The sequence below is a fragment of the Mobula birostris genome, chromosome 13 (assembly GCF_030028105.1).
Source record: "Mobula birostris isolate sMobBir1 chromosome 13, sMobBir1.hap1, whole genome shotgun sequence".
Lineage (NCBI taxonomy): Eukaryota > Metazoa > Chordata > Chondrichthyes > Myliobatiformes > Myliobatidae > Mobula > Mobula birostris.
The window spans coordinates 87101932-87128215 of NC_092382.1; the positions used below are offsets into that span (position 1 = coordinate 87101932).

The following is a 26284-nucleotide window of genomic DNA, read 5'->3' on the forward strand; positions in this document are numbered from 1 at the left end:
GTTCAAAGCTGACTGGTAATTCCGGCGACGCTGCCGGTACCAAACTGTATCGATCTCTGCCGATCCTTTGTGTTCATCAGGCGAGTGGAGCGTGTGGAGCCTGCTATATGGGCAACAGTATCGTACTGACCTGGCTTGCGTACCTAGAAAGCTGGGACACAACATCGATGCTCAACTCTGGCCGACGGAGGTCCTCACCTCACACTGCCCAACGAAAAGGAGCCAAATACTCGAGTGTCAGACTGTGCCCTATGGCCCTTGACTGATCCCATACCGCGTCTGTGGGAGGAGGATGCAGCAGGGCTGGTAGAACCACTGACATGCCCGGCCTGGGGAAAAGGTGGACACCGCAGACCCGGTTCCACCCACCTGACCGAGCGGTCGGGTCTGGCTTTGGCAGCGGGGTAGAGGTGGTGCACCAGGTTGATTCCAGAGATGAGGGGTGTTAAACTATGATGAGAGATTGAGACACCTGGGACTGTACTCGCTGGAATTCAGAAGATTGAGAGAGGATCTCATAAAAAAAACATATAAAAATATGAAAGGGATGGATAAGATAGAGGCGGGATTTTTTCCAGTGGTAGGAAAGACTAGAACTAGGGGACATAGTCTCAAGATTCGGGGAGTAGATTTAGGACGGAGATCTCCCCCCCCGCCCCCCGATAAAGCAGTTAAGACTTCCTCAGTGAATATATTTAAGACAAGATTGGATAGATTTTTGCATAGTAGGGAAAGATCTTCAGCGGGTCGTCTCTAGCGCACAGAAGATCATCGGGACACAGCTCCCAGCCCTGGAGGACACCTACAGCTCTTGCTGCCTAGGGAAAGCTACAAGCATCTGTAAGGACAATACACACCCATGCAATCATCTGTTTGAACTTCTTCCATCTGGCAAACGTTATAAGACTTTCTATGCCCCGCACTCCCAGACTGAAAAATAGCTTTTGCCCCAGAGCTATAATTGCTCTGAACCAATCGATCAAGCATCATCCATAAATGTGTTATATTGCTACTTTAATATGGTTTTACGGCTGTCATGCATCTGAGTTGTGTTTTTGTACTGCTGGACATTGCTTGTGCTGGCTGGTTACTTGATTTTATTTATTGTTTACTTTATTTGTTGTTTTATAGCATTGAGTACGAGAGTTGCAAACTCTTTTTCGCTGTATTGGTGCATGACAAATTGTATTGTGCAATGACAATAAAGATTTTTCATTTCATTTCAATTAAGGGTGATGGGGAAAAGGCAGGCAGGTGGAGATGAGTTCATGGTCTGATCAGCCATGACCTTATTGAGTGGCAGAGCAGGCTAAACGGGCCGGATGGCCGACTCCTGCTTCTATGTCTCATATTCCTATCTTCTTATCTTCGACAGGGGCAGGTCGGACAGTGGGCCGAGGAGGAGGAGTACAGCGAATAGCGAAATCCCTGAGGAGAGCAAGGTGAAACACATGCAGAAATACTACAAGCTGCGTTAACCTTACCTCACGTTCGCAAGCAGTTTCTCAGTTGATTTCTGCGCAGATCTCACAAGTTCTTCCCTTGTTATTCAATCCCAGCTGTTCCTAACCAACCAGGCGCCTACGGATAATGGTAAGGATCCATGGTATCTAATCGGTCGGGAACGCTTGCTTGACCCCAGCTGTGAGCCGGATGTTCTCTCGTTAAAGTCTGCAAGTCTCAGGCTGTGAATTCGAGCCGCCGACGCTCTGCAAGGTTCGAAGCTCCGCCCAGCAGGTCCCGTCCTGCCCGGGACAAGACGATTTTCAGCTTAAACGTCCCAGCACAGAGTCATCTGCCCAGTCGGAATTAAGGAAAAGCCCTTCCTCAGCTCCCTCCCACTTCAACTGTGAACAAGTTAAGTCAAGCTCCTTGCCAAACAATTCCATTTGCAGGGAATTCAGCAAAAACTAATCTGTAAACCAATTTCCTTTTTTTTTTCTTTTTGCTTTTAATGACATAAGTCTGGCTGTAAACTTCATGTTGTTTGCATGCATTTTTTGCTGAAAATGTGGTGGCAGAACTCCTGTCCCTTATGTCACCCCCGTGTAAGATAAGTCATACCAAAGAGGAACTGTCCAATATAACGGATCGGGAAGGTTGATTTTCTTGCCGTCTAGGTATTTGCTCCTCTAACGGATCGCTGTCAGTCGGGAAAATTATAGCGATATCTTCATATAAGAAAAAAAAGGAATAAAATTTTAGAGGAATTACAAAATAAGCTGAAGGAACTAGAGATAAACACAAATTGAGTTTGGCACAGGATACACTGGAGGAAATTTTTAAAAATAGGAATGAAATTAATAGTTTGGCTACACAAGGAATTAGAAAAAAAAGTAATGTTTCTGAAATAGAGACACTATGAAAGTGGATCTAAATCTATGAAAATACTGGCGTGGAAACTGAAAAAAAAAGAGAGCAGAAAATACAATTCAGAGAATTAGGGATCCAAGAACAACAGTGATAAAAAAATAAGCTAAGTGATCTGCAAGAAGCTTTTGAAATGTTTTTCGAAGCTCTATATTTGAAAGTTCCTGGGGACAGTATAGCCCAAATTGACACATTCCTGAATTCTTTAGAGTTACCCACTTTAAGCAAAGAACAAAATAGAACGATGACTGCTGACATAACTGAAACTGAACTAAAAACTAAAATTGATAGTCTTAAATTAAGCAAGTCACCAGGATCAGATGGATATATGCTAGAGTGGTATAAGGAATTTAGAAATGAGTTAATTCCTGTTTTGCTCCCCACACTGAACTGGGCTCTAAGAAGGAGCAAATGCCATCCAACTGGAAGGAGCAGATAATCTCAGCCATACAGAAAGAAAGCAAGGATAAAGTGGAAAGTGGGTCATTTAGACCAATATCTGTTCTTAATGTGGATTAAAGATTATTTACCTCCACCACGGCCAAACGATTAGAAGAGTTTCTACCCACTGATACATAATGATCAGACAAGTTTTATACAACAACGCCAAATACAAGACAACATACGAAGGACATGTCACATTATGGATCACATAAAAAAAATGAAATTGAAGCAATAGTGATAAGCGTGGACGCTGAAAAGGCATTTGATTCGGTTAATTGGAATTTTCTTTACAGAGGTTTACATAGATTTGGTCTACATGACACAATTATTAAAACTATACAGGCACTATATGACAATCCTACTGCTAGGATTAAAATCAATGGATAATTATCTAATAGTTTTACTCTAGAAAGGGGCACGAGACAGGGTTGTGCATGGTCACCGCTACTCTTCGCATTATACCTGGAACCATTAGCTCAATACATCAGACAAAATGAAGATATCAGGGAAATTACTATTAAAGAGACAGAACATAAATTTGGTTCTTACGCGGATGACATTTTGATCTATCTAAGGCAACCAACATACTCTTTACCTAAATTGATGCAATACTTTGAACAATATGGCCAATTATCAGGATATAAGAGCAACATAGCTAAAACCCAACTACTTTCATATAACTATAGCACACCAAGAGAAATTGAAAGTAGATATCCTTCAGCATGGCAAAAAGAGTCCGTCAAATATTTCGGCATCATTATGCCAAAAGATTTGGCAAAATTATCAGAATGCAATTATCAGCTTATATATAAGAAACATTAAGGAAGATATAACAAGATGGAACCTAATTCCTTTTATTGGTCTCAGTTCAAGGATTGAATCTATTAAAATGAATATACTGCCCAGAACATCTCCATCACAATCATCATCAGCAGTGGCGCACCACAAGGCTCTAAGCTTGATCCCCACCACCACCCCCGTTCCATTCGCTTTATGTTCATGTCTGCATGGCAAAGTAGGGCTCCTGTGCCGATTTATGTTCGCTGACCACTATTGCTGGCCGGAGATGCTGCAGGATTTGCCTGTGGCAGTAATTAGGGTTAGTATGGATGGTTGTTGTAGACATGACGGGCCGAAGGGCTATTTCTCTGCCATATGACATCAACTCCCTTATGGGGAGCGGAGTTCAATTGGGGAATCAGCAAATGCACTTCATCAGAAACAAAGACAAGTTACTCTTCTGACGACCCTCGTGTCTCTCTCCCGTTCATCGCAGGGCGCCTGAATACTGAAAACTTCATCCCCGCCATGGCTGATGGCGCAAACAAGGACGGAGATCCAGGGTCCTCAGCCGATAGAAGGGAAACGGGTGAGCTACAGAAGAATTCTTTCAAATATAAATATTCGTTCCAGATTTGATGCTTGGGGCCATAATGCACAAAGGTAACCGTCAGACCATAGGACAGGAAAAGAGTTATCTCACTCGGCCCATCCAGTCTGTCCACCATTCAATCATGGCTGATTTACTTTCCCTCTGAAACCCATTGTCCTGCCTTCTCCACATTGAGACCTGCCTAACCAAGAACCAACCTCTGCTTTAACTAGACCCAATGACTTGGCGTCCACAGCCATCCGTAGCAATGAATTCCGCATATTCCCCTTCCACTGGCCAAATAAGTTCCATCTAATCTCTGGTCTAAATGGTCATCCCTCTATAGTGAGCTTTTGTCGTCTGGTACTCGACTCAGTCACGATTGGAAGCAAATCAATCTAAGCAAATCCATATCGGTTTGTTTTCAAGGAGATCCCTTCTAATTCTTCTAAACTGCAGTGAGTACAGGTAAAAAGCCAGAAAAAAAATTTCGTCCATTAACCCTTTCATTCTCGTGAATCGGCTCAGGACCTTCTTCAATGCCAACACATCTTTGTCGGAGATTAAGGGGCCCAAAACTGCTCACAATATTCCGAACGCGGTCTGGCCAATGTCTTATAAACTCTCAGCATCATAGCTTTGCGTTTATATTCTAGCCCCTTCAGAAAACCACGCTGATTTTGGCTTACTTCATCACGTGGCTCAAAGAACCCCGAAACACGATCATTATGAATGCACTCTATCATCTTAGCAAACACTGAAGTGTGGCTCACGGGTCTGTAATTTCTTTTCTACTGCCTCCCTCTATTTACCAAGAGAAGTGACATTTGCAATTTTTCAGTCCCCGGGAAGCATTCCAGAATCCAGTGATTCTCGAAAGATGATTACTAATGCTTCCACAATCTTTCCATGTGCCACTTTCAGAAACTGGGGGAGGGGGCAGTCCACCTGGTCCAGGTGACTTTTAGCCTTTAGACTTTTCAGCTTCTCAAACACATTCTCTTTACGAATAGCAACCACACCCACTCTGCTCCTTGACACTCTTGAATCTCTGACATACTTCAGTGTCTTACACAGTGAAAACTGACGCAAAATACTTATTAAGTTCTTCCGTCACCCCTTTGTTCCCCATTACTACATCTGCGGTGTCATTTTCCAGTGGCCCAATATAATCCTCTTTCACCTCTCTTTTTCCATATTTGAACAACACTCTATCCTTGTTTGATATTACTGGATGTCTTTATATTTAATATTTTCTTGCATATTTTATTTATCCTCTGTTAGTTTTTAAAGATTCTCAATCCTCAAATTCTCTTCCAGTTTTTGCTAAATTATCTGCCCTCTTTTTTTGCTTTAACACTGTCTTAGACATCCCTTGTCAGCCACTGTTGCCTCATCTTACCTTTAGAATACTTCTTCATCATGCCCCTGCCGAATTGTCTAGAGAAACTACAGCCATTGCTGTTCTGCCGCCAGACCTGCTAGTATTCCCATCCTTTCACCCTTGGTCAAAATCTACTCCCATGCGCCTCTAATTCCTTTCCTTCCACACCTCTGATTTTACCTTCAGCTTCTCAAACTGCAGGGTGTATTCCATCATATTAGGATCACTGTCTCCTAAGAGTTCCTTTATCTTAAACTCCCTAAAGAAATCTGGCTCGTTACCCATCAACCAATCCAGAATTGCATTTCCCCTAGTAAGTGCGATCTCGAAGGTATCACTGCATCACTGTCTGGTATGGGAGGTGGGCGGTTCGAGGCTACTGCACGGGACTGAAATAAGCTGCTGAGGGTTGTAAATTTAGTTGGCTCCATCTTGAGTACTAGCCTACAATGTACCCAGGACATCTTCAAGGAGCGGTGTCTCAGAGAGGCAGCGTCCATTATTGAGGACCTCGAAGACCCAGGGCATGCCCTTTTCTCACTGTTACCATCAATTAAGAAATACAGAAGCCTGAAGGCACACACTCAGTAATTCAGGAACAGCTTCTTCCTCTCTGCCATCAGATTCCTAAATGGACGTTGAAACCTTGCACAGCACCTGACATTTTATATATATAGGATTTCTAGTTTTTTTTTTTGCACAATTTTTAATCTCTTCAATATGTATATACTGTAATGTATTTGTTTGTTTGTTTATTTATTTATTATTATTTTATTATAATTTGGACTATGGGATTAATGGATTTGTGGATAAATTGGCCGATGATAAAAAGATAGGTGGGTGAGCAGATAATTGTGATGAAACAGAAACTGCAGAGAGACTAAAATAGTTTAAGTGAATGGGCAAAGAATTGGCAAATGAAATACAATGTTGGAAAGTGTATGGTGGAAGAAATAAACGGACAGGTTATTATTTAGAAGGGGAGGGAATTCAAAATTCAGAGGTGAAAGGGGACTTGGCAGTCCTTGTGCAGGATATCCTGAAGTTTAATCTCTAGGTTGAGTAGGTGGTGAAGAAAGCGAATGCAATTTTTGGCATTCCTTTCTAGAGGTATAGAATATAAGATCAGGGATGTGATGTTGAGGCTCTATAAGGCACTTGTGAGACAACACTTAGAGTATTGTGTGCAGTTTTGGGCTCCTTATTTTAGAAGGGATATACTGACATTGGAGTGAGTTCAGAGAAGATTCACGAGAATAATTTCAGGAATGCAAAGGTTACCGTATGAGGAACGTCTGGCAGATCTTGGGCTGTATTCGCTGGAGTTCAGGAAAATGAATGGCGATCTCACGGAATTATTCTGAATGTTAAAAGGCCTGAACAGATTAGTTATGGAAAAGTTACTTCCCATGGTAGGGGAGTCCAGGACAAGAGGGCACGACTTCAGGATTGAAGGACGTCCATTTAAAGCAGAGACACAGAGAAATTACCTTCGTCAGAGAGCGGTAAATCTGTGGAATTTTTTGACACGAGCGGCTGTGGAGGCCAAATGACTGGGTGTATTTAATGCAGAGATAGATAGGCTCTTGATTAGCCATGGCATCAAAGGGTATGTGGAGAAGGCAAGGAAGTGGGGATGTTTGGAAGAATTGGATCAGCCCATGATTGAATGGTGGAGCAGACTCGATGGGCAGAACGGCCTACTTCTGCTCCTATATCTTAAGGTCTTGTTATTATATTATTTTCTCTTCTATATTGTGTATCGCATTGAACTGCTTTATGACACATGCCGGTGATAATAAACCCGATTCTGATTCTACAGATTCCTTCTCTTGGAAACCACCGCCATCCTGATTTTCCTCACCTTCCTGTATATTGAGATACCGCATGACAACAATAGCGTGGCCCTTATTGCCTTCATTTTCAATTTTCCGTTTATCTTATATCCCACATCCCGGCTACTGTTCGGGAGGGGTGGGGGTGGTATCCATGATCCCCATCAGGGTCTTTTTACCCTTCCAGTTTCTTATCTCAACCACAAGGATTGTACATCTTCCAACCCTATGTTACCTCTTTCCAAGGAGTTGATATCATTTTCTTACCAACAGACCCACCACTGCCTATCTGTCTGACCTTCCGATAGAAAGTTTATCCTTGGAAGTTCAGCTCCCAATGATGATTTTCTTTCAGCCACGACTCAGCGATGCCTACAACGTCACAACCGCCAATCTCTAAATGCGCTGCAAATTCATCTACTTTACTCCAGATATTGCGTGCATTCAAATAACATACCTTTAGTCCTGTGTCGTTTTCAATTCCCCCCCGCCCAAGTTACACTTCAACTCATCCCACTCATTGCAATTATGCCCCATCAACTGCCTACCCTTGCTCAGAGTCTCAGTACACACTACATCTACTTGAATACCAACTGCCCCACCCTCTGTCCCGTGACTGCGCTCCCCATCTCCCTGCCAACTTAGTCTGAATCCGTCCCAATAGCCCTAGCAAACGTTTTCGCTATGGTATTTGTCGCCTTCGAATTCAGATGAAACCTATCCTTTTTGTACAACTCATAACATCCCCAGACGAGTTTCCAGTGATCCAGAAATCTGAAACCCTGCCCTCTGCACCACTTCCTCAACTATTCATTCATCTGTAGTATCATTCTCTTCCTGCCCTGAATAGCATATGATACAGGGTGTAATCTAAAGATTACTCTCTTGGAGGTCCTGCTCTTCAGCCTCTTCGCTGACTCTCTATCCTCGCTGCCCCGGATCTCTTCTCCCTTTTCTACTCACAGTGTGTCATTTGTTCAATGTGAACCACAAACTCTGTTTGCTCTCCCTCTTGAGAATCTTTTCATCCGCTCTGAGACATACGGGACTCTGGCATCTGGGAGGCAACACACCATCCCGACTTTTCTATCGTGGTCTCAGAATCTGCTGCTCCTTGCCCTAGCAATCGATTTTCCTATCACTATGGCTCCACCTGACTTGGCTCTTCCCTGCTGAGCTTCAGAGCCGGCCACGGTGTCACTGTCCTGGCTGCTGCTGCGGTGTACTTTTAGGACATTCCCCAGCCGTACCCACAGGGTCATACTTGTAGCACAGGGGGACAGCTGCACCGATTGCTTCCTCCCCTTCTCCTGGTGGCCATCTGCTGTCTGCAACCTGCACTTTGGTAGAGGGAAGACATAAGAGCTGAGCGAGCGAGAGATAACACCGACAGGTTCTGTATGGTTACTCCGTGAGAGGGCAGAAGTGCTGTCCGCAGAGGGGAGGGTTTTACTTTGGATAAATGTGCATCACTCTGACGACTAGGAAGGGGAGGTTTTTCCAGGAACCGTAAGGCAAGGGAGGAGCAAACCACATACTGGAGTGATTGTGATTTAAAGGGAACACTCAGTTATGGTTCCGTAATCAGTTCGGGAATGGAGATTCTGCCTCCTTCAGGGTGAAGGAAAATGGAGGCTCCAGTAGGTTGGTAGAGAGCAATGAAGGAATGTAGCCATGTTTGGAAACAACAGCTAGTGTAAAGGGCATAGCGTCCTTCCTTGTCAATCATTTGAAGGGAGCTGTGTTCCTGTATCGGGAGGACAGAGTCTGAGTGTCATCGAACGTAGAATAGTAGAGTACGTTCTTCTGCCCACAATGTTGTGCGGATCAGTTGAAAAAAAGTAAAACAATAGACAACAAAAAGACAGAATCTGCAGATGCTGCAAATCCAAGCAACCCGCACAGAATGCTGGAGGAACTCAGCAGGCCGGGCAGTATCTAAGGAAAGGAATAGAGTCGACGTTTCGGGCCGAGACCCTTCGGCAGGACTGGAGAAAAAAAATTAAAATGACATGGAGTACATTTAAACGGTTAGGGGTGGGGAGAGAGAAACACAAGGTGATAGTTGAAGCCAAGAGGGGGTGGGATGAATTAAAGAGCCGGGAAGTTGATTGGTGAAAGATATACAGGACTGCAGAAAGGGGAGCCTGATAGTTGGGGAAAGAAGGCCATGGAAGAAAGAAAAGCAGGGAGGAGCACCGGAGGAAAGCGATGGGGAGTCAAACATAAAGTGAGAGAAGAAAATGGTATTGGGACGCGTGGGGTTGTGGAATATGGGCGCCATAAACCGGAAGTTCTACAAATCGATATTCACGCCATTTGGTTGGAGGCCACCCAGGCGGAATATAAGGTGTTGCTCATCCAACCTGAGTGTGAACTCATCACGATAGTAGAGAAGGCCATCGACTTGTATGAAGATTACGGTCAGGTCGTCTGAAAGCGGCTCTCTGGCGGTGAGGGATGTGTTTATTGACAACAATGGCAGAATTGCCCAGGTAAAACCCGCCTTGTTCGAAGAAAAGGCACAGAATGTTCAGCAACATATCTTCAAATATCGTGATACCTGGGCAGAGACTGGAACAATAACGGGAGGAGTGAAATAGAAGCTTAAATGAGGATAGGAAAAGGCGAGAGTTTTAAATGGTGGACGTGGTGGCATTAGTTCAGCTGTGGACATCCACGATTCAGGTTCGAATCCCACCAGAGTGTCCGGAATAACAAAATTATGGTCCGTTTTTTTAAAATTTGAAATTGCTGTATTATCTACAAAACCCCAATTGGTTCAAACATCCAATCCAGCGACCCAGTGAACATCGTTAGATGTGAGTGTCGGCGGGTGGGAGAGGGCTGCGGAGTGCTGTCATTTGGAGGTGTGTTGCAGGCGCAAGCGACTTTCAATCTACTGGCCCAGTTCCCCGTCTCCGAGCTTGTAGTCCGACTGTTGGATGTTTTGCACCTTTTTTCTCATAACGCGAGTGGTGACAACAACGCCGACAAACTGAAGGAGACAGTAATATTGTACCGATGATGGTGATAGAGGCAGACGGAGCGGACAGCGAAGATGGCCCCGCAGAGCTCACTTTGGCGAGCGAATGTGGGGCGGGTGCTGCGCCCACGGTGCTTACTTCTCCCGCTTGTATTTGCAGGTACCAAGCCGACGATCTCCGAGCTCCTAGCCCAGTGCGAAAATTATCAGCTCCTCCAGCTGGCAGATTTCTACCGGGAGAGACTGAAGCACGCGATCGAAGGAGGTGTCGAAGAACTCAGCCTGACTTTGAGACGGGAGGGTCATTTCAGCCGACCAGAGCATGAGGTGAGCGGGCGGAATTTGGCCGGTTTCTCTTCGCGGCGACAGAACCGATCGCAACGCGAGGGAAGAGACAGTCTGGTTCGATTCTCGGTTCTGTTTGCTGCAGTGATGACACTGGTCACAGAACAATTTCTCCCAACCATCCAACACTCATTCTGCAATAACAGGCGGGGAGCTGGGCCTGTAGATTCAGAATCAATTGCACCTTCCAACCATGCTCAACACGCTGGTGTGGGGAGTGTAAACTAATGAGTCGCTGTCAATAATAACTATCCAGTAGAAATATCATCTCGACTGTCCAATTTTAACCACGAGAAAGTTGCGTTTGTCCGGGTTTAACTCTTTCATTTGGAGAAAGTTGCCTGTCCTCTACTCCACTCCATATTCCAGAAACAGGGCTAAAGTTTGTATATTGTCATTCTTCAGTAACGAGTGTAAAGGCGAGCGTGAGGTTCGTTCATCCCGATTCAATAATATTGCAGGTTAACGCCCGCAGTCATGGACTAATGTGCCATGGCTGTTGAATTCATTTTAAGCTAAAAATTGGGCCTTCAACCCACTTGATCCATACCGATCAAGATCAGATCTACGCTAGTCCCATTTCCCTCCATGTGGTTCATAACGCCCGAACATATCCTGTCCATATGCTTATCCAGTTATCTTTTAACTGCTGTTGATATATATTGCCTTGACCACTCCCTCCAGCTGATTTCATACACTGGCCACCCTCTGTGTGAACAACCTTTCTGCTTGGGACCCTATTCAAGTCCCCCTTCCCCCTGACCATAATACTATGCCCTCTAGTTTTTTTTTAATTCTCCACCCCGGGGAAAAGACTGCTGTGTTCACTCTACAGATGCCTCTCACATTTCATGCACCAGTGTAAAACCAATCTTGTACGGACCAGTGTAAACAGTCTCAAACTGAGCAGCTTCTGTCTATTACCCGGTACCTCAAATCCCAGAAAATCCCTGTAAACCTCCTCGGCAATCTTTCCAGCTCATTGGCATCTTTCTTGCATCGAGGGGACTAAGACTGAAATGTGTCCTCACCAGCAAATTAAGCAAATTACTCCAAATTAAGCCTCGCCAACGTCTTTTACAACTTGAACAACATCCCAACTCTTGTACTCAGTACTGTGACTTATGAAGGCCAACGTGCCAGAAACACGAAATACGAACAAACCTACCGGTGACGTCATTTTAAATAATTGTGCACATCTGCATTTCCGTATCCCTCTGGGAATTATCATCTGTATTCCAGATGCCTCCGGGAATTACTATCTGTATTGCTGATCCCTCTGGGAATCATCAACCGTGTTTCAGATCCCTTTGGGAATTATCATCTGTATTCCAACTATCTCTGAGAATTATCATCTGTATTCCAGGTCCCTCTGGGAATTACTATTTGTACTCCTGATCCCTCTGGGAATCATCAACAATGTTCCAGATCCCTCTGGGAAATATTATCCGTATTCCAGATCCCTCTTGTATTATCATCTGTATTAAATATCTCTCTGGGAACTGTCATCTGCATTCCAGATCTCTCCACTCTACTGCCCTCTCAGTTCATTGTGTTAGCCCTGCATGCCATGTCCTCACAAAAAGCCACACCTCACTCTTATCTGCATTAAATTCCACTTGTAGTTTCAGACCACTTAAGCAGATAGCGCTACAAACCATGATGGACTTCTTCGCTGTCCACTACACCCCCAGTTCTGGTGTCCTCCGAAATTGTGCTCATCCAATTTACAACGCTATGATCTAGATCGTTAATATAGGAGACAAACCCCCAGCACGGATCCCTGCTGCACACCAGGACTCCAGTCAAAGAGGAAGCCGTCTATTACCACTCTTTGGCTTCTCACGCAAAGCCAATGTCAAATTCAACTTTCTCGTCCTGAATGCCAAGTGATTGAACCTTGACTAACCTCCGCATGCGAGATCCTGTCAAACTGATTTGTCTTCATCAGCTTTCCTAGTAATCTCCTCGACAGCAACTCCATAGGATTGGTTAGACATGACATACTGTAGCACGTACAGGCAAACTGTGCCACGTTGAGTATTCCTCACCAGTCCCTGTCGAACCAAACAGATATATATCCGGATTTTTAAAATACCTCTTCCGAAAACTTGCCACTGCTGATGTCCTATAATTTACCGGTTTATTCTGAAAACTTCTATTCATCAATGGAACTATTTTGCTCTCCTCCAACGCGCCCAAATCTGCCTCAAGGCATCAAACATCTGCTCTCCTGTAATCAGTACAGGGCCCACTGCCTCACTGTTCTTTTGCCTCAGTGTGTGTACTCTGCAACCGTCTCCAAAGTAAACAAAAATCATCAGCTCCGTGCAGAGATGACCAGGCTAATTTTCAAGAGGACCATTTTTTGCCTTTGATATTCCTTTGTTTTTAATAAATCTGTGGACGCCCTTTCGATTCTCCTTCACCTGGTCTGCTAGAAGATCCTCATGCCTTTTTTATTGTTCCTGTTTCCCTTTTAGGTGTCCTTTACAAGAGAACGTAACATGAAAGGCAAATGCAGGATAAGTTGTGGAAGTTTCCAGATTTTCAAAAAAAAAGACTGTTTAGATAAGAATAAAAAATATATGCCAGTCACATGGAAGAAAGACTGAAACACGTGGTGAAAATCAGATTGAAAATGTTCGATTTGAATGCAGGTGGAATATATGAAATATGGCTGTTAATCTTCTTCCACAGTTAGAAATTCAGCGGGATACAGTTGTGGGCATCAAAGAAAATCATAGTTGAGAGGTTTATATCCAATGATACACATCATATCGAAAAGACAGGCGGGGGTGTATTGGGGGGAGAGAATCTGTTGGTTAAAAAACTGAATATGAAACATAAGAAAGGAGCGAAATTGGATCAGAATTTGTAGCATCCCTGTCGGTAGAGACAAGAAACTGCAAGGCCAAAGTGAGTGTGATGGGAGTTCTTACAGTCCTGAACAGAGCAGTCCGGACGTGGGGTACAAATTACAACGAGAAGTAGAAAAGGCAAGTAAAAAGGGCAATGTTACGATAGCCACGGGAGATTTCAATATGCAGGGATGTAGGGAAAATTAGGTTCGTGCTGTGTCCCAAGAGAGGAATTTGTAGAATGCTTATCGGTTGACTTTCTTAGAACAGTCTGTGGTTGAACCCACCAGGGAATAGGCAACTCTGGATTTGCGGGTGGGGGGTTTATAACCAGGGAGCTTAATGTAAGGGAACCACGAGGAGGAAGTGATCATAATACGATAGAATGCAGCCTGTGGTTTGAGAGGCAGAAGCTCCAGTCAGACGCACTGGTATTTCAGTGGATTAAAGGGAACTACAGAGGCACTGTTGGACAGCTGGCCAATATCGATGGGAAGGAAACATTGGGAGGGACGACGGCGGATCAACAATGGCTGAAGATATTGCTAGCAATTTGAAAGGTTCATCCCGAGGAAGAAATAGGCACGATGAAGAGAGGAGGGTGCGACCGTGGCTGACACGGGAAATCAAAAACTGTGTAAAAGCAAAGGAAAGGGCACGTGATGCAACACAAAACTAGTGGGGAGTTGGGAATGAGGAAGCTCCTAAGCACCAAGTGACAAATGAGATGACAGATGAAATATGAAGGTAACCTGGCCAATAATATAAAAAAAGGATACCAAAACGTTGCCTTTTACTGTCATATAAGGAAGTTAAAAAGAAGCAAGAGTCGATATTGGATCACTGGAAAGTGACACTGGTGAAGTAGTAATTGGAGACAAAGAAACAGCGGGAGAGCTCAGTAAGTATTTTCCCTCCCTGTGGAAGACACCAGTCATATGAGTGTCAGAGGACAGAGCTGAGCGCAGCTCCTATTACATAGGGGGAGGAAACTTGCGAAGCTCCAAGTTCTGAAGGGAGATAAGTCAGCTGCATGGGATGGATTCCACCCCAGGGCGCAAAAAGTTGATGCTAAGTAGATTGTGGACACATTCATAGAGCTCTTTCCATTTGGAGTGATTCCAGAGGACTGGAAATTGCAAGTACAGCTCCACACTTCAAGAAGGGAGGACGGAAGAAGAAAGGAAATTATAGGCAAAGTTGCCTGACCTCAGTAGCTGGGAAGATGTTGGTGTCCATCATTAAGAATGAAGTTTCGGGATACTTCGAGGTGCGTGATAAAACAGGCCGGAATCTGCATGGCTTCCTTGAGGTGAATCGGTCAGATTTATTGGGCTAATATGTAGCAGGGTCCTCTTTTGAGTCAATATGGGTGGAAGTCAGGAACAGGAAGGGAGCAGTTACTCTACTGGGGGTATTCTATATGCCCCCTGGTAGCAGCAGAGATACAGAGGAGCAGATTGGGAGGCAGATTTTGGAAAGGTGCAAAAATAACAGGGTTGTTACCATGGGTGACTTTAACTTCCCTAATATTGATTGGCACCTGATTAGATCCAAGGGTTTAGATGGGGCAGAATTTGTTAAGTGTGTCCAGGATGGATTCCTGTCACAGTATGTGGACAGGCCGACCAGGGGGAATGCCATACTAGATCTAGTACTAGGTAATGAACCGGGTCAGGTCACAGATCTCTCAGTGGGTGAGCATCTGGGGGATAGTGACCACCGCTCCGTGGTCTTTATAATTATCATGGAAAAGGATAGAATCAAAGAGGACAGGAAAATTTTTAATTGGGGAAAGGCAAATTATGAGGCTATAAGGCTAGAACTTGCGGGTGTGAATTGGGATGATGTTTTTGCAGGGAAATGTACTATGGACATGTGGTCGATGTTTAGAGATCTCTTGCGGGATGTAAGGGATAAATTTGTCCCAGTGAGGAAGATAAAGAATGGTAGGGTGAAGGAACCATGGGTGACAAGTGAGGTGGAAACTCTAGTCAGGAGGAAGAAGGCAGCATTCATGAGGTTTAGGAAGCAAGGATCAGATGGGTCTATTGAGGAAAATAGGGAAGCAAGAAAGGAGCTTCAGAAGGGGCTGAGAAGAGCAAGAAGGGGGCATGAGAAGGCCTTGGCGAGTAGGGTAAAGGAAAACCCCAAGGCATTCTTCAATTATGTGAAGAAAAAAAGGATGACAGGAGTGAAGGTAGGACCGATTAGAGATAAAGGTGGGAAGATGTGCCTGGAGGCTGTGGAAGTGAGCGAGGTCCTCAATGAATATTTCTCTTCGGTATTCACCAATGAGAGGGAACTTGATGATGGTGAGGACAATATGAGTGAGGTTGATGTTCTGGAGCATGCTGATGTTAAGGGAGAGGAGGTGTTGGAGTTGTTAAAATACATCAGGACAGATAAGTCACCGGGGCCTGACGGATAAATCCCCAGGCTGCTCCACGAGGCGAGAGAAGAGATTGCTGAGCCTCTGGCTACGATCTTTATGTCCTCGTTGTCCACGGGAATGGTACCGGAGGATTGGAGGGAGGCGAATGTTGTTCCCTTGTTCAAAAAAGGTAGTAGGGATAGTCCGGGTAATTATAGACCAGTGAGCCTTACGTCTGTGGTGGGAAAGCTGTTGGAAAATATTCTTAGAGATAGGATCTATAGGTATTTAGAGAATCATAGTCTGATCAGGGACAGTCAGCATGTCTTTGTGAAGGGCAGATCGTGTCTAACAAGCCTGATAGAGTTCTTTGAGGAGGTGACCAGGCATATAGATGAGGGTATGCAGTGGATGTGATCTATATGGATTTTAGTAAGGCATTTGACAAGGTTCCGCACGGTAGGCTTATTCAGAAAGTTATAAGGCATGGAATCCAGGGTAGTTTGGCTAGGTGGATTCAGAATTGGCTTGCCTGCAGATGGCAGAGGGTGATGGTGGAGGGAGTACATTCAGATTGGCGGATTGTGACTAGTGGTGTCCCACAAGGATCTGTTCTGGGACCTCTACTTTTCGTGATTTTTATTAACGACCTGGATGTGGGGGTAGAAGGGTGGGTTGGCAAGTTTGCAGACGACACAAAGGTTGATGGTGTTGTAGATAGTGTAGAGGATTGTCAAAGATTGCAGGGAGACATTGATAGGATGCAGAAGTGGGCTGAGAAGTGGCAGATGGAGTTCAACCCAGAGAGTGTGAGGTGGTACACTTTGGAAGTGCAAACTCCAAGACAGAGTACAAAGTAAATGGTAGTTTGGAGGAGCAGAGGGATCTCAGGGTACATGTCCACAGATCCCTGAAAGTTGCCTCACAGGTGGATAGGGTAGTTAAGAAAGCTTATGGGGTGTTAGCTTTCATAAGTCGAGGGATAGAGTTTAAGAGTCGCGATGTAATGATGCAGCTCTATAAAACTCTGGTTAGGCCACACTTGGAGTATTGTGTCCAGTTCTGGTCACCTCACTATAGGAAGGATGTGGAAGCATTGGAAAGGGTACAGAGGAGGTTTACCAGGATGCTGCCTGGTTTAGAAAGTATGCATTATGATCAGAGATTAAAGGAGCTAGGGCTTTACTCTTTGGAGAGAAGGAGGATGAGAGGAGACATGATAGAGGTGTACAAAATAATAAGAGGAATAGATAGAGTGGATAGCCAGTGCCTCTTCCCCAGGGCACCACTGCTCAATACAAGAGGACATGGCTTCAAGGTAAGGGGTGGGAAGTTCAAGGGGGATATTAGAGGAAGGTTTTTTACTGAGAGAGTGGTTGGTGCGTGGAATGCACTGCCTGAGTCAGTGGTGGAGGCAGATACACTAGTGAAGTTTAAGAGACTACTAGACAGGTATATGGAGGAATCTAAGGTGGGGGTTTATATGGGAGGCAGGGTTTGAGGGTCGGCACAACATTGTGGGCCGAAGGGCCTGTACTGTGCTGTACTATTCTATTCTATGCTCTAATACGTAACTAGCACAATAGACAAAGGGGAGTCAATTGCCTTATTTACGCACTTGGATTTTCAGAAAGCATTTGAGAGGGAGTGGCAAACGAGGATGCTAAACAAAACAAGATCCCGTGGTATCACAGAAAACATACCAGCATGGACAGAACGTTGGCTGAGTAACAGGAGGCAAGCTGATGGAATGACGGGGATTTTTTTTCTTCCATCCTCGTGCGCAGCTCCCTGTCAAATGCTTTCTGAAAATTCAAGTGCGCAAATAAAGCAATTGACCCTAGTTTTCCGAGTTAGAAGCTTTTCTAGCAAAGCTTATTTTTGGGACCTCATCTGTTCACGTTATATCTTAACGAGCTGGATGACTTTGTGGCCAGATTTGAAGAAAGGTAGAGAGACAGGGAAAGTTGAAAAAACAGGTATTCTCCAGAAGTATTTGGACAGAGATGAACGAGTAGATGGGATAGGGTGTAGAGAAGTGACGGTACAGAGTATTTTCCAAACGGGGAGCAAATTCAGAAATCGTAGGTTCCAGTGCTGGAGTCGGTGACAGAAAAATCAAATGCAAAGATACAATTAATTTGGAGAGGGTGATAATGTACGAACATAGATATAATGCTGAGGCATTGCTCGGGCCGCATTTGGAGTATATTCTGCAGTTTGAGGGTCCCTTAGAAAGGACAAGCTGGCATTGGAGAGGAGCCAGAGGCGATGCGCGGAAGGAAAGGTTTAATAGACGAGGATCATTCCGTGGCTCTGGACCCTTGCTCCCTGGAGTTTGGAAGAAAGAGGGAGAATCTCGTTGAATTGAATTGATTTTGATGGCCTGGTGGAAGAAGTGTCCCGCAGCTTTTGTGCTGCAGTACCGTTTCCCAGATGGTAGCAGTTGGAACAGTTTGTGGTTGGGGTGGCTCGGGTCCCCAATGACCCTTTGGGCCCTTTTTACACAACAATCTTTGTAAGTGTCCCGAACATGGGGAAGTTCACATCTACAGATGCGCTGGGCCGACATGTTCGCACCAACATGAAATATTGAAAGAACTGGAGGGTGTGGACTGTGGAGAAGATTTTCCAGTATTTCTGAACCCTCCCACCCACACGATATCCATATGCCTCCATCCTCCTTACATCTGTGCGCCTATCCAAACATCTGTTGATAGCCTGTAATGCAGTTGCCTCTACCACCACACCAGGAAGCGCATTCCAGGCATCCACGGGTCTCTGATTTTAAAAAAAACTGACCCCACACCCTTCTCCCTTTGAACCGATCCCCTAAATATTCACAATAAATTTATTGCTCCCCTTTACAGAAAGTCGCCGAGCTTGTCGAGAAGGGAAACCCAGCAGAGAGTTCCAAACTTTTCCTCAGCCTGGTGATGGAGAAAGAAGCCCCGGCCCGGAGGGTGATGTGGGAATCCTTTGTGAAAATGAGGGACGGATTACCGAAGCTGGATAAGATACTGCAGGAAATCCAGGAACTCGGTACGGTAAAGCAACGCATTCAGCCCAAAATCAGATTTGCAAGTTCCAGATTTAACCATGTTTGCCAGACATGATTTCATGAAAGCTTTCCAATATCAACAGGTCCTGATCCTTATGAGCACATGAGTATCACCCGAGGCTTTTGTGATTTGTCCCCGCAACTAAAGGGTGAGTGATGATGCAGTCATCTCAAACCAGTTACTTCACTGCAGTCCCGTACAATTTCAGGTGCTTTAGCGAATGAAATCTAGAGGTCTGTCGAGTGTTGAAAGGACTAGTTAGGGTCGATGTGGAGAGGATGTTTCCTTATGGTGGGGAGCATCCAGATCAAGAGGGCACAGCCTCAAAATTGAGGGAGCGACCCTTCAGAACAGAGGTAAGAAGGTTTTATTTTAACGAGAGTAGTGAATCTGTGGAAAGCTCTGCCATAGGCCGTGGTGGAGGCCAAGTCCGTGGGTACATTTAAGACGGAAGTTGATTGTTTCGCTGATTGGTCAGGGCACCCAAAGATATGGTGAAAAGCCAGGTCTATGGGGTTGAGTGAGATCCGGGATCAACCATGACTGAATGGTCGATCAGACCAAATGGGCAGAATGGCCTAATTCTGCTCTTCTGTCTTATGGTCTTACCCCGGGATGTCAGTGTTCTGGGATCCTCGGAGCAGCGGCATGACTGAATTGAAGGAGCACGTGGATCGTGAGGGCAGTTGGGCTAATTTAGGTGTCAGACACCAGAAACATTTAAGGACTTGCAATGGTCTCTGACAGAGAATAAGAGTTGTTAATTCAAGTCATTGCAGAGGGATTCCAGTACAGAAACATGAATATGGGGTCGTTACGTGAATGGGGCTTGTTGAGAGTTGGGCACGGGTGTGAGACTTTCAGACAACGTCAGGAAGATGGATGATGAGGCAGCGAGACCAACCAGAAGGTCAGAGCAGCTGATCAGGAACAAGTGATAGTAACTATAACAGATGTTAACCCGGCATTTGTGGGAGAATCTGAAATCTGACGTAGGGGCGTCACAGTTGATTAAATGGAAATGGGTGAAGAGATAGTCAGAGTAGATTAGAAAGGGACAGTAGCAGTTAAAGCCGTGGAACAGGTTCGCAGGGTTGCTTTGGAGAAACAGCAGAATTTCATCCCGAGAAAGAAAAAGAATACTGAGTGGGGAACGAGGCACCCATGACTGACAATGAGAGACAGATAGATAGTTGTATGGAAGGATGGACGGGTGAATGGACGAAGAGATCGATATATAGACTAAGAGATGGAATAGATGGATAAAAAGATGGATGGATGGAGGGACAGACGGACGGATAAACAGATAGATATATAGATAGTTGGATGCAGAGATGGATGAATAAATAGATAGATGGATGGCTAAAAGATATATGTATATATATATATATATATATATACATAGCTGGATGGATAAAGAGATAGATAGGTGGACCGATAGATCGTTGGTTGAATAGATAGATGGATAGATTAGTAGATGGGTGGATGGACAGAGATAGATGGATGGATAAAGAGGTAGATAGATAGATGGATGGATGGATGGGTAGATAGTTGGATGGATGGATAAAGAGGTAGATTGATAGATGGGTGGATAGATGGACAGATAGGTGGATGGAAAGATTGACAAATAAGTGGATGGAAAGATAGATAGGTTGTTGGATGGATAGATAGATAATTGGATGGATAGATAGCTGGATGGATTGATAACGAAATAGATAGATAGATAAATAGATAGAAAGATGGATTGATAAAGAGATAGCTGGATAAAAAGATAGACAGATGGATATACAGATAAGTAGATAGATGACAGAGATAGATAGATAAACAGAAAAGCCAAAATCTGCAGTTGCTGGAAATGCAAGCAACACACACAAAACGGTGAGTTCTTTCCAGCATTGTGTGTATGTGTTGTCAAGAAAGTGGGTGCTGTGTTTTCGAAAGGAACGTGCGTGAAGTGAACGGGCAGGGTGTCATAAAGTACCGGGGGGCATTTTCTACCTTCACCACTCTGGATGAGGACCTGAGATTTCCTTGGTCATTGATCACATTCGAGTCAGTTGCCTCTGCAGAGGTTCACTTCCCGCACTCTGATCGATAGAAACTGAGTTATTTCCTGTCAGCTTAATAATGTTCCAATCGGAGTTTTCAATGTTTTCACACGTCTAGTGCGGTGATAACTTTCTCACTATTCCTATTGAAGATGTTCAACGGAAACACAAGGAGACTCTGCGGACACAAACTGAAACACTGAGAGTGAACACGATCCTGATGACGGAGAAAGTGAAGGTTTTCCAGCTGGTTGATCGATACGCTGAGCTCACGGTCATTTCTAATGCTCGAGATCGGAGACTGGTGGAACACGAGCTGCTGGCCAGGGGTCGGGTCCATGAAAAATGGAGACAGAAACAGCTCCGCACGGAGCTAGAAAAAATTCGAACTGATCAATAGTTCCAAAGCAGCTTTACACGGAGTAAACACAAATCTGGGAGTTCAGCAGCGGTGGCCGGAGTGGCTGGGATCGGGAAAACAACAATGGTTCAAAAGATTGTTCACGACTGGGTCACGGGGAAAATATACTAACAATTCCAGTTTGTCTTCAGTTTCAAATTCCGGGATTTAAACTCCATTAACTGTAGAATAAACCTGAGGGAACTGATTCTGAATCAGTATCCTTATTTTGGGAAGTTACTGAGAAAGGTCTGGAAGAACCCAAAGGGATTGCTGTTTATATTCGATGGTTTGGATGAATTCAAACACAGAATCGATTTTGCTGACAGTCGGAGATACACAGAACCCAAGCACCAGTGCCCAGATCCCGAGTGGTGGTCTGAGGTTTCTGACATCGTGTACAGTTTAATCCAGGTCAGGCTGCTCCCAGGGTGTTCAGTGCTGGTAACCACCCGTCCCACTGCGTTACATTTATTGGAAAAACCAGAGATCAGTGTCTGGGCTGAAATCCTGGGATTTGTTGGTGAGGAACGGAAGGAATATTTCCTCAGACATTTTGAAGATCAGACGGTGGCAGCAGCTGTTTTCAAACACGTGAAGGAGAACGAGATCCTGTACACCATGAGCTACAACCCCTCCTGCTGCTGGATCCTCGCTCTGGCACTGGGCCCCTTCTTCACACAAAGAGTCAGGGACCCGCAGCAAATTCCCAAGACTATCACCCAACTGTATTCCTACTATATTTACAACATGCTGAAAAACCACGGCCGTGAGATTGAGAACCCCCGTGATGTGTTACTCAGGGTTGGTCAGATGGCCTTCAGAGGAGTGTCCGAGAGGAAGATTGTGTTTACAGATGAAGATTTGATCAAGTACAATCTGCATCCTTCCCAGTTCCTGTCCGGCTTCCTGATGGAGATATTGGAGAAAAAGGATTCTGCCCGGAACGTGGTGTACACATTCCCTCACCTCACCATACAAGAGTTTGTAGCTGCACTCGCACAATTCCTGAACTCAGAGCGCAGGGATATTGTGAAACTCCTCACTGAAGCACATAGCAGGGAAGATGGGCGGTTTGAGGTATTTCTCCGTTTTGTTGCTGGTCTCTCCTCGGGGTCAGCCTGGCGATGGAAGGAGTTTCTGGGCCCATTTCCTGGCGATACAGCCCGCCAGGTGATTGACTGGGTGAAAGAGGAGGTCAAACGTCGGAGTGGAAACACAAGGAATGAAGCTGGTAAAAGGAGCCTCCTGAACACACTGCACTACCTGTTTGAGTCTCAGAATCGTGGACTGGCTCAGGCCGCACTGGAATCTGTGGAAACACTTTCATTCAGTGGAATGACACTGACCCCGATTGACTGTGCGGTCCTGTCTCATGTCATCAGACTCTGTGATACAATAAAACAGAACGACCTGGATCACTGCTACATTCAGTGTGACGGACTCCAGCGACTGGCATCCGGGCTGCACAAGTGCCAGGGTTTGAGGTAAACGTCATTTTTCCTCACACTCTAAATCGTTTTTTTATCGCACGTTTTCTTACTTCTGCTGCCCTCAACGAAAGTCCCTGTCATTCTGTCTCTCTCTCTCTCTCTCCTTCTCGCTCTTCCTCTCTCCCTCTCCCTCTTTCTGTCTCTCTCGCTGTCCCTCACTCTCATTCTTTCTTCCTCTCTGTCTGTCTCTCTCGCTAGCTTTCTCTTACTCTATCTCTCCATCTCTAGCTTTCTCAGTCTCTCTTTCTCTTTCTATCTTTCTGTGTCCGTTTCTGTTTCACTCTCTCACTTTCTCTCTGTCTCTCTTTGCTCGCTCCCTCTCACTCCCACTCCCCCCCTATTTCTATCATTGTCTCTATCTCTTTCACTCACTCCAAAACCCCTTTCCCTCTCTCCTTCCTTGCCTCTCCCCCAGACTCACAACCCACTCCCTCACTCCCGTCTGTCTTTCACTCTACTATATCGTCCACTAACAATTCCTTTTCCCTCACTCACTCTGTCCCTCTCCATCACTTCACCACCCCTCCTCACTCTCATTCGCCATCTCTCTCGCTCTGCCCTCTCCCCCTCTCTTCTCCCAGTCACTCTTTCATCTCCCACTTTTTCTCGACCTCTCCCCCTCTCTCACTCTTCTCTTATACTCCTGCTGTCTGTCTGTTAATCTCTCCCTCTCTCTGTCTCTCTCACTCGCCGCACCCACTGTTATGTTTATCCGCCTGCCGTCACCGCGCTTTTTTTCCGCTGGCTCCCCAACCCCTCCACCCCCGGTCGAAAGCCATATGATCTTGGTAGACCTCTGTCCCCCTCATGAGTGGGAGATTTCTCTCGATAGCTCTCACGCGCACCGGGAATGTCTCCAGCAGACAGCGTACGGGAATAAGGCGCATGCACACGTGCAGGATTTTATTAAACATATTTCACAAATAACCAGGAGCTGCAGTGAAAGAGGAATAACTTTTAAATCACTCTTAATTTCATTATGTTTCCTTTGTTAAGACAGTGAAATCCTGTTATATTAGACCCCAGATTTTGAATCTACCTGCATCTCTCTTTGTGTTTAGACTGGGAACAAATGACTTGCGAGAACCTGGAGTCTGCGGCTCTGAGGAACCCAAACTGTAAAATACAGAGACTCGAGTAAGTACCAGACTGTGTGAGAACGTGTTTGTGGTCACTGAGGGTCTGACACTGAACATTAATGTGATCAGTAATTGTGTTACTGATAAACACTGGGGATTCGCACCGTGTCCAATCGCCCTGTGCCCTTTACTTTCTCCTCTCTCGCTCGCTGTCTTGCACACCCACACTCTCCCTCACTCGCATCTCCAGGCTGGACAGGAACCGTCTCAAAGCTTCTTGCATAGAAGATCTCGCCTCTGCTATCAGCATGAATCGTTCTCTGACGGAGCTGGACCTGGGTGGGAATAAACTGAATGATTCGGGACTGAGACTTATGACGGCAGCTCTGAGGAAACCGGAGTGTAAAATACAGAAACTGGAGTAAGTAGCACTCACTGAGAGAACGCGTTTTCAGTCACCGAGTGTCTGAACACTGATGTGATCAGTAATTAAATCACTGATTGGATTTTCACTGTTTCCTCTCAATCTGTCTTTCACTCTTTCTCTTCCCCTCTCTCCTCCTCCCACTTTCTCCCTCTCTTTTCTTCCACTCTTGCACACTCTCCCTCTCTTTTCCACTCGCTCTCTCTCTTCCACTCTTTCCCTCTCTGTCACTTCCACTCTCCCCCACCTCTCTCTTTTCCGCTCTGTCTCTCTACTTCTTCCTCTCTCTCTCTCCCACCGTCTATCCCTCTCTGTCTCTTTATCTCTTCATCTCTCTCGCTCTCTTTCTCTCTCCCTCCCTCTATCTCCCGTCGTCCTCCTCCTTGCCTTTCACACCCTCTCCCTCCCTCTATCTCCCGTCGTCCTCCTCCCTGCCTTTCACACCCTCTCCCTCCCTCTATCTCTCGTCGTCCCACTCCCTGCCTTTCACACCCTCTCCCTCCTTCTATCTCCCATCGTCCTCCTCCCTGCCTTTCACACCCTCTCCCTCCTTCTATCTCCCGTCGTCCTCCTCCCTGCCTTTCACACCCTCTCCCTCCCTCTATCTCCCGTCATCCCCCTCCCTGCCTTTCACACCCTCTCCCTCCTTCTATCTCCCGTCATCCCCCTCCCTGCCTTTCACACCCTCTCCCTCACTTTCTCTCTGTCTCTACTCTTGCTTTCTGTCTCTCTTTCTATGCCTCTGTCTCTCTCCCTCGCTTTACCCCTCCCCCCACCTCACTCTATCTCATCTCTGTTTCTGTCTCTTCATCTCTCCCCCCTGTCTCTCTCTATTTATCTATCTCTGTCTCCCCCTCCCTCTCACCTCCAGGCTGTACAATATCAATCTCACAGATGACTGCGTGGAGGATCTCGTCTCTGCTCTCAGTGCACACGGCTCTCTAAAGGTGGTGAATCTCAAATCGAACTCCTTCACAGACGTGTCTCTCCCTGCTTTCCACCACATTGTACAGGCCGTCCCGAGCCTCAGACAGATCTGGTGAGTGTTTTCTGCAGTCGACGATGTGATGAGAACTCAGCGCACGTGTGGCTTTCCCCGTGTTAATTGTCTGTGTTGTTGAAACATGATGTACTGACACTGCTTTGTCATTGTTGCTTTTCTCGCCCTTCTTCCACCTGCTCCAGCGTGTCGGGGAATCAGTTCAGTCAAAATGGGAAGAAGCAACTGAAGTCTCTACAAGAGTCCAGACACGGTCTGACCATCCGAATGAGCGGACGTCTCTGCCACGGGGTGGGGACATCCCTGGCCGATTCCACACACTGCATTTTAACCACCGGGCAATAGTCCTACCGGACCCCGGGTCCAGTCGCGGCAGAGGCGGCCCTGCAGCAAAGTGACTCAGCCGCCTATCCTCTCGGGAGTGTGCACGCCACAAAGGAGGTTGGTGCAAGTTGTGAAGGGAGCGCTAACACATGGTGTGATTGCTCTGCGTACTGGAGTGGCCCATAAGATGCGCCCTCTTCCCATCTTTACCGAGTCCCTCGGAGAGGTTAGAGAGTGGAACAGGTGATGGAGGAGTGGGAGGCCTCGGTAGTAGCCGCTATTGCTGAGGCGACCTCCAGTGCCCAACAGGAGTCTTACAGGATGTCGTGAAAGATTTTACAGCGGACATGTTGCGGTTGAAATCTCCGGGTGCTGTCACCAACCAGGACACCAACGGGGAGCCGATGGGATATAACAAGCAGAGTCCTGCTTCTGAACGGGATCCCTCGACCAGAGAGGTGACCGGCAGTTTCCGTTACCACT

The 26284-nt window shown here is 45.7% G+C and overlaps 1 protein-coding gene across 1 annotated transcript; it reads left to right on the plus strand.

Moving 5' to 3' along the window:
* Positions 1-1322: 1322 nt before the first annotated feature.
* On the plus strand, positions 1323-25822 carry LOC140208035 (NACHT, LRR and PYD domains-containing protein 3-like). Its single transcript, XM_072276564.1, is given in 11 exon segments — positions 1323-1442; positions 1560-1644; positions 4091-4183; positions 10552-10718; positions 18854-19013; positions 19116-19181; positions 21234-22968; positions 24036-24092; positions 24304-24474; positions 25349-25516; positions 25663-25822. Coding segments are annotated over 11 exon segments (2982 nt in total).
* Positions 25823-26284: the final 462 nt, after the last annotated feature.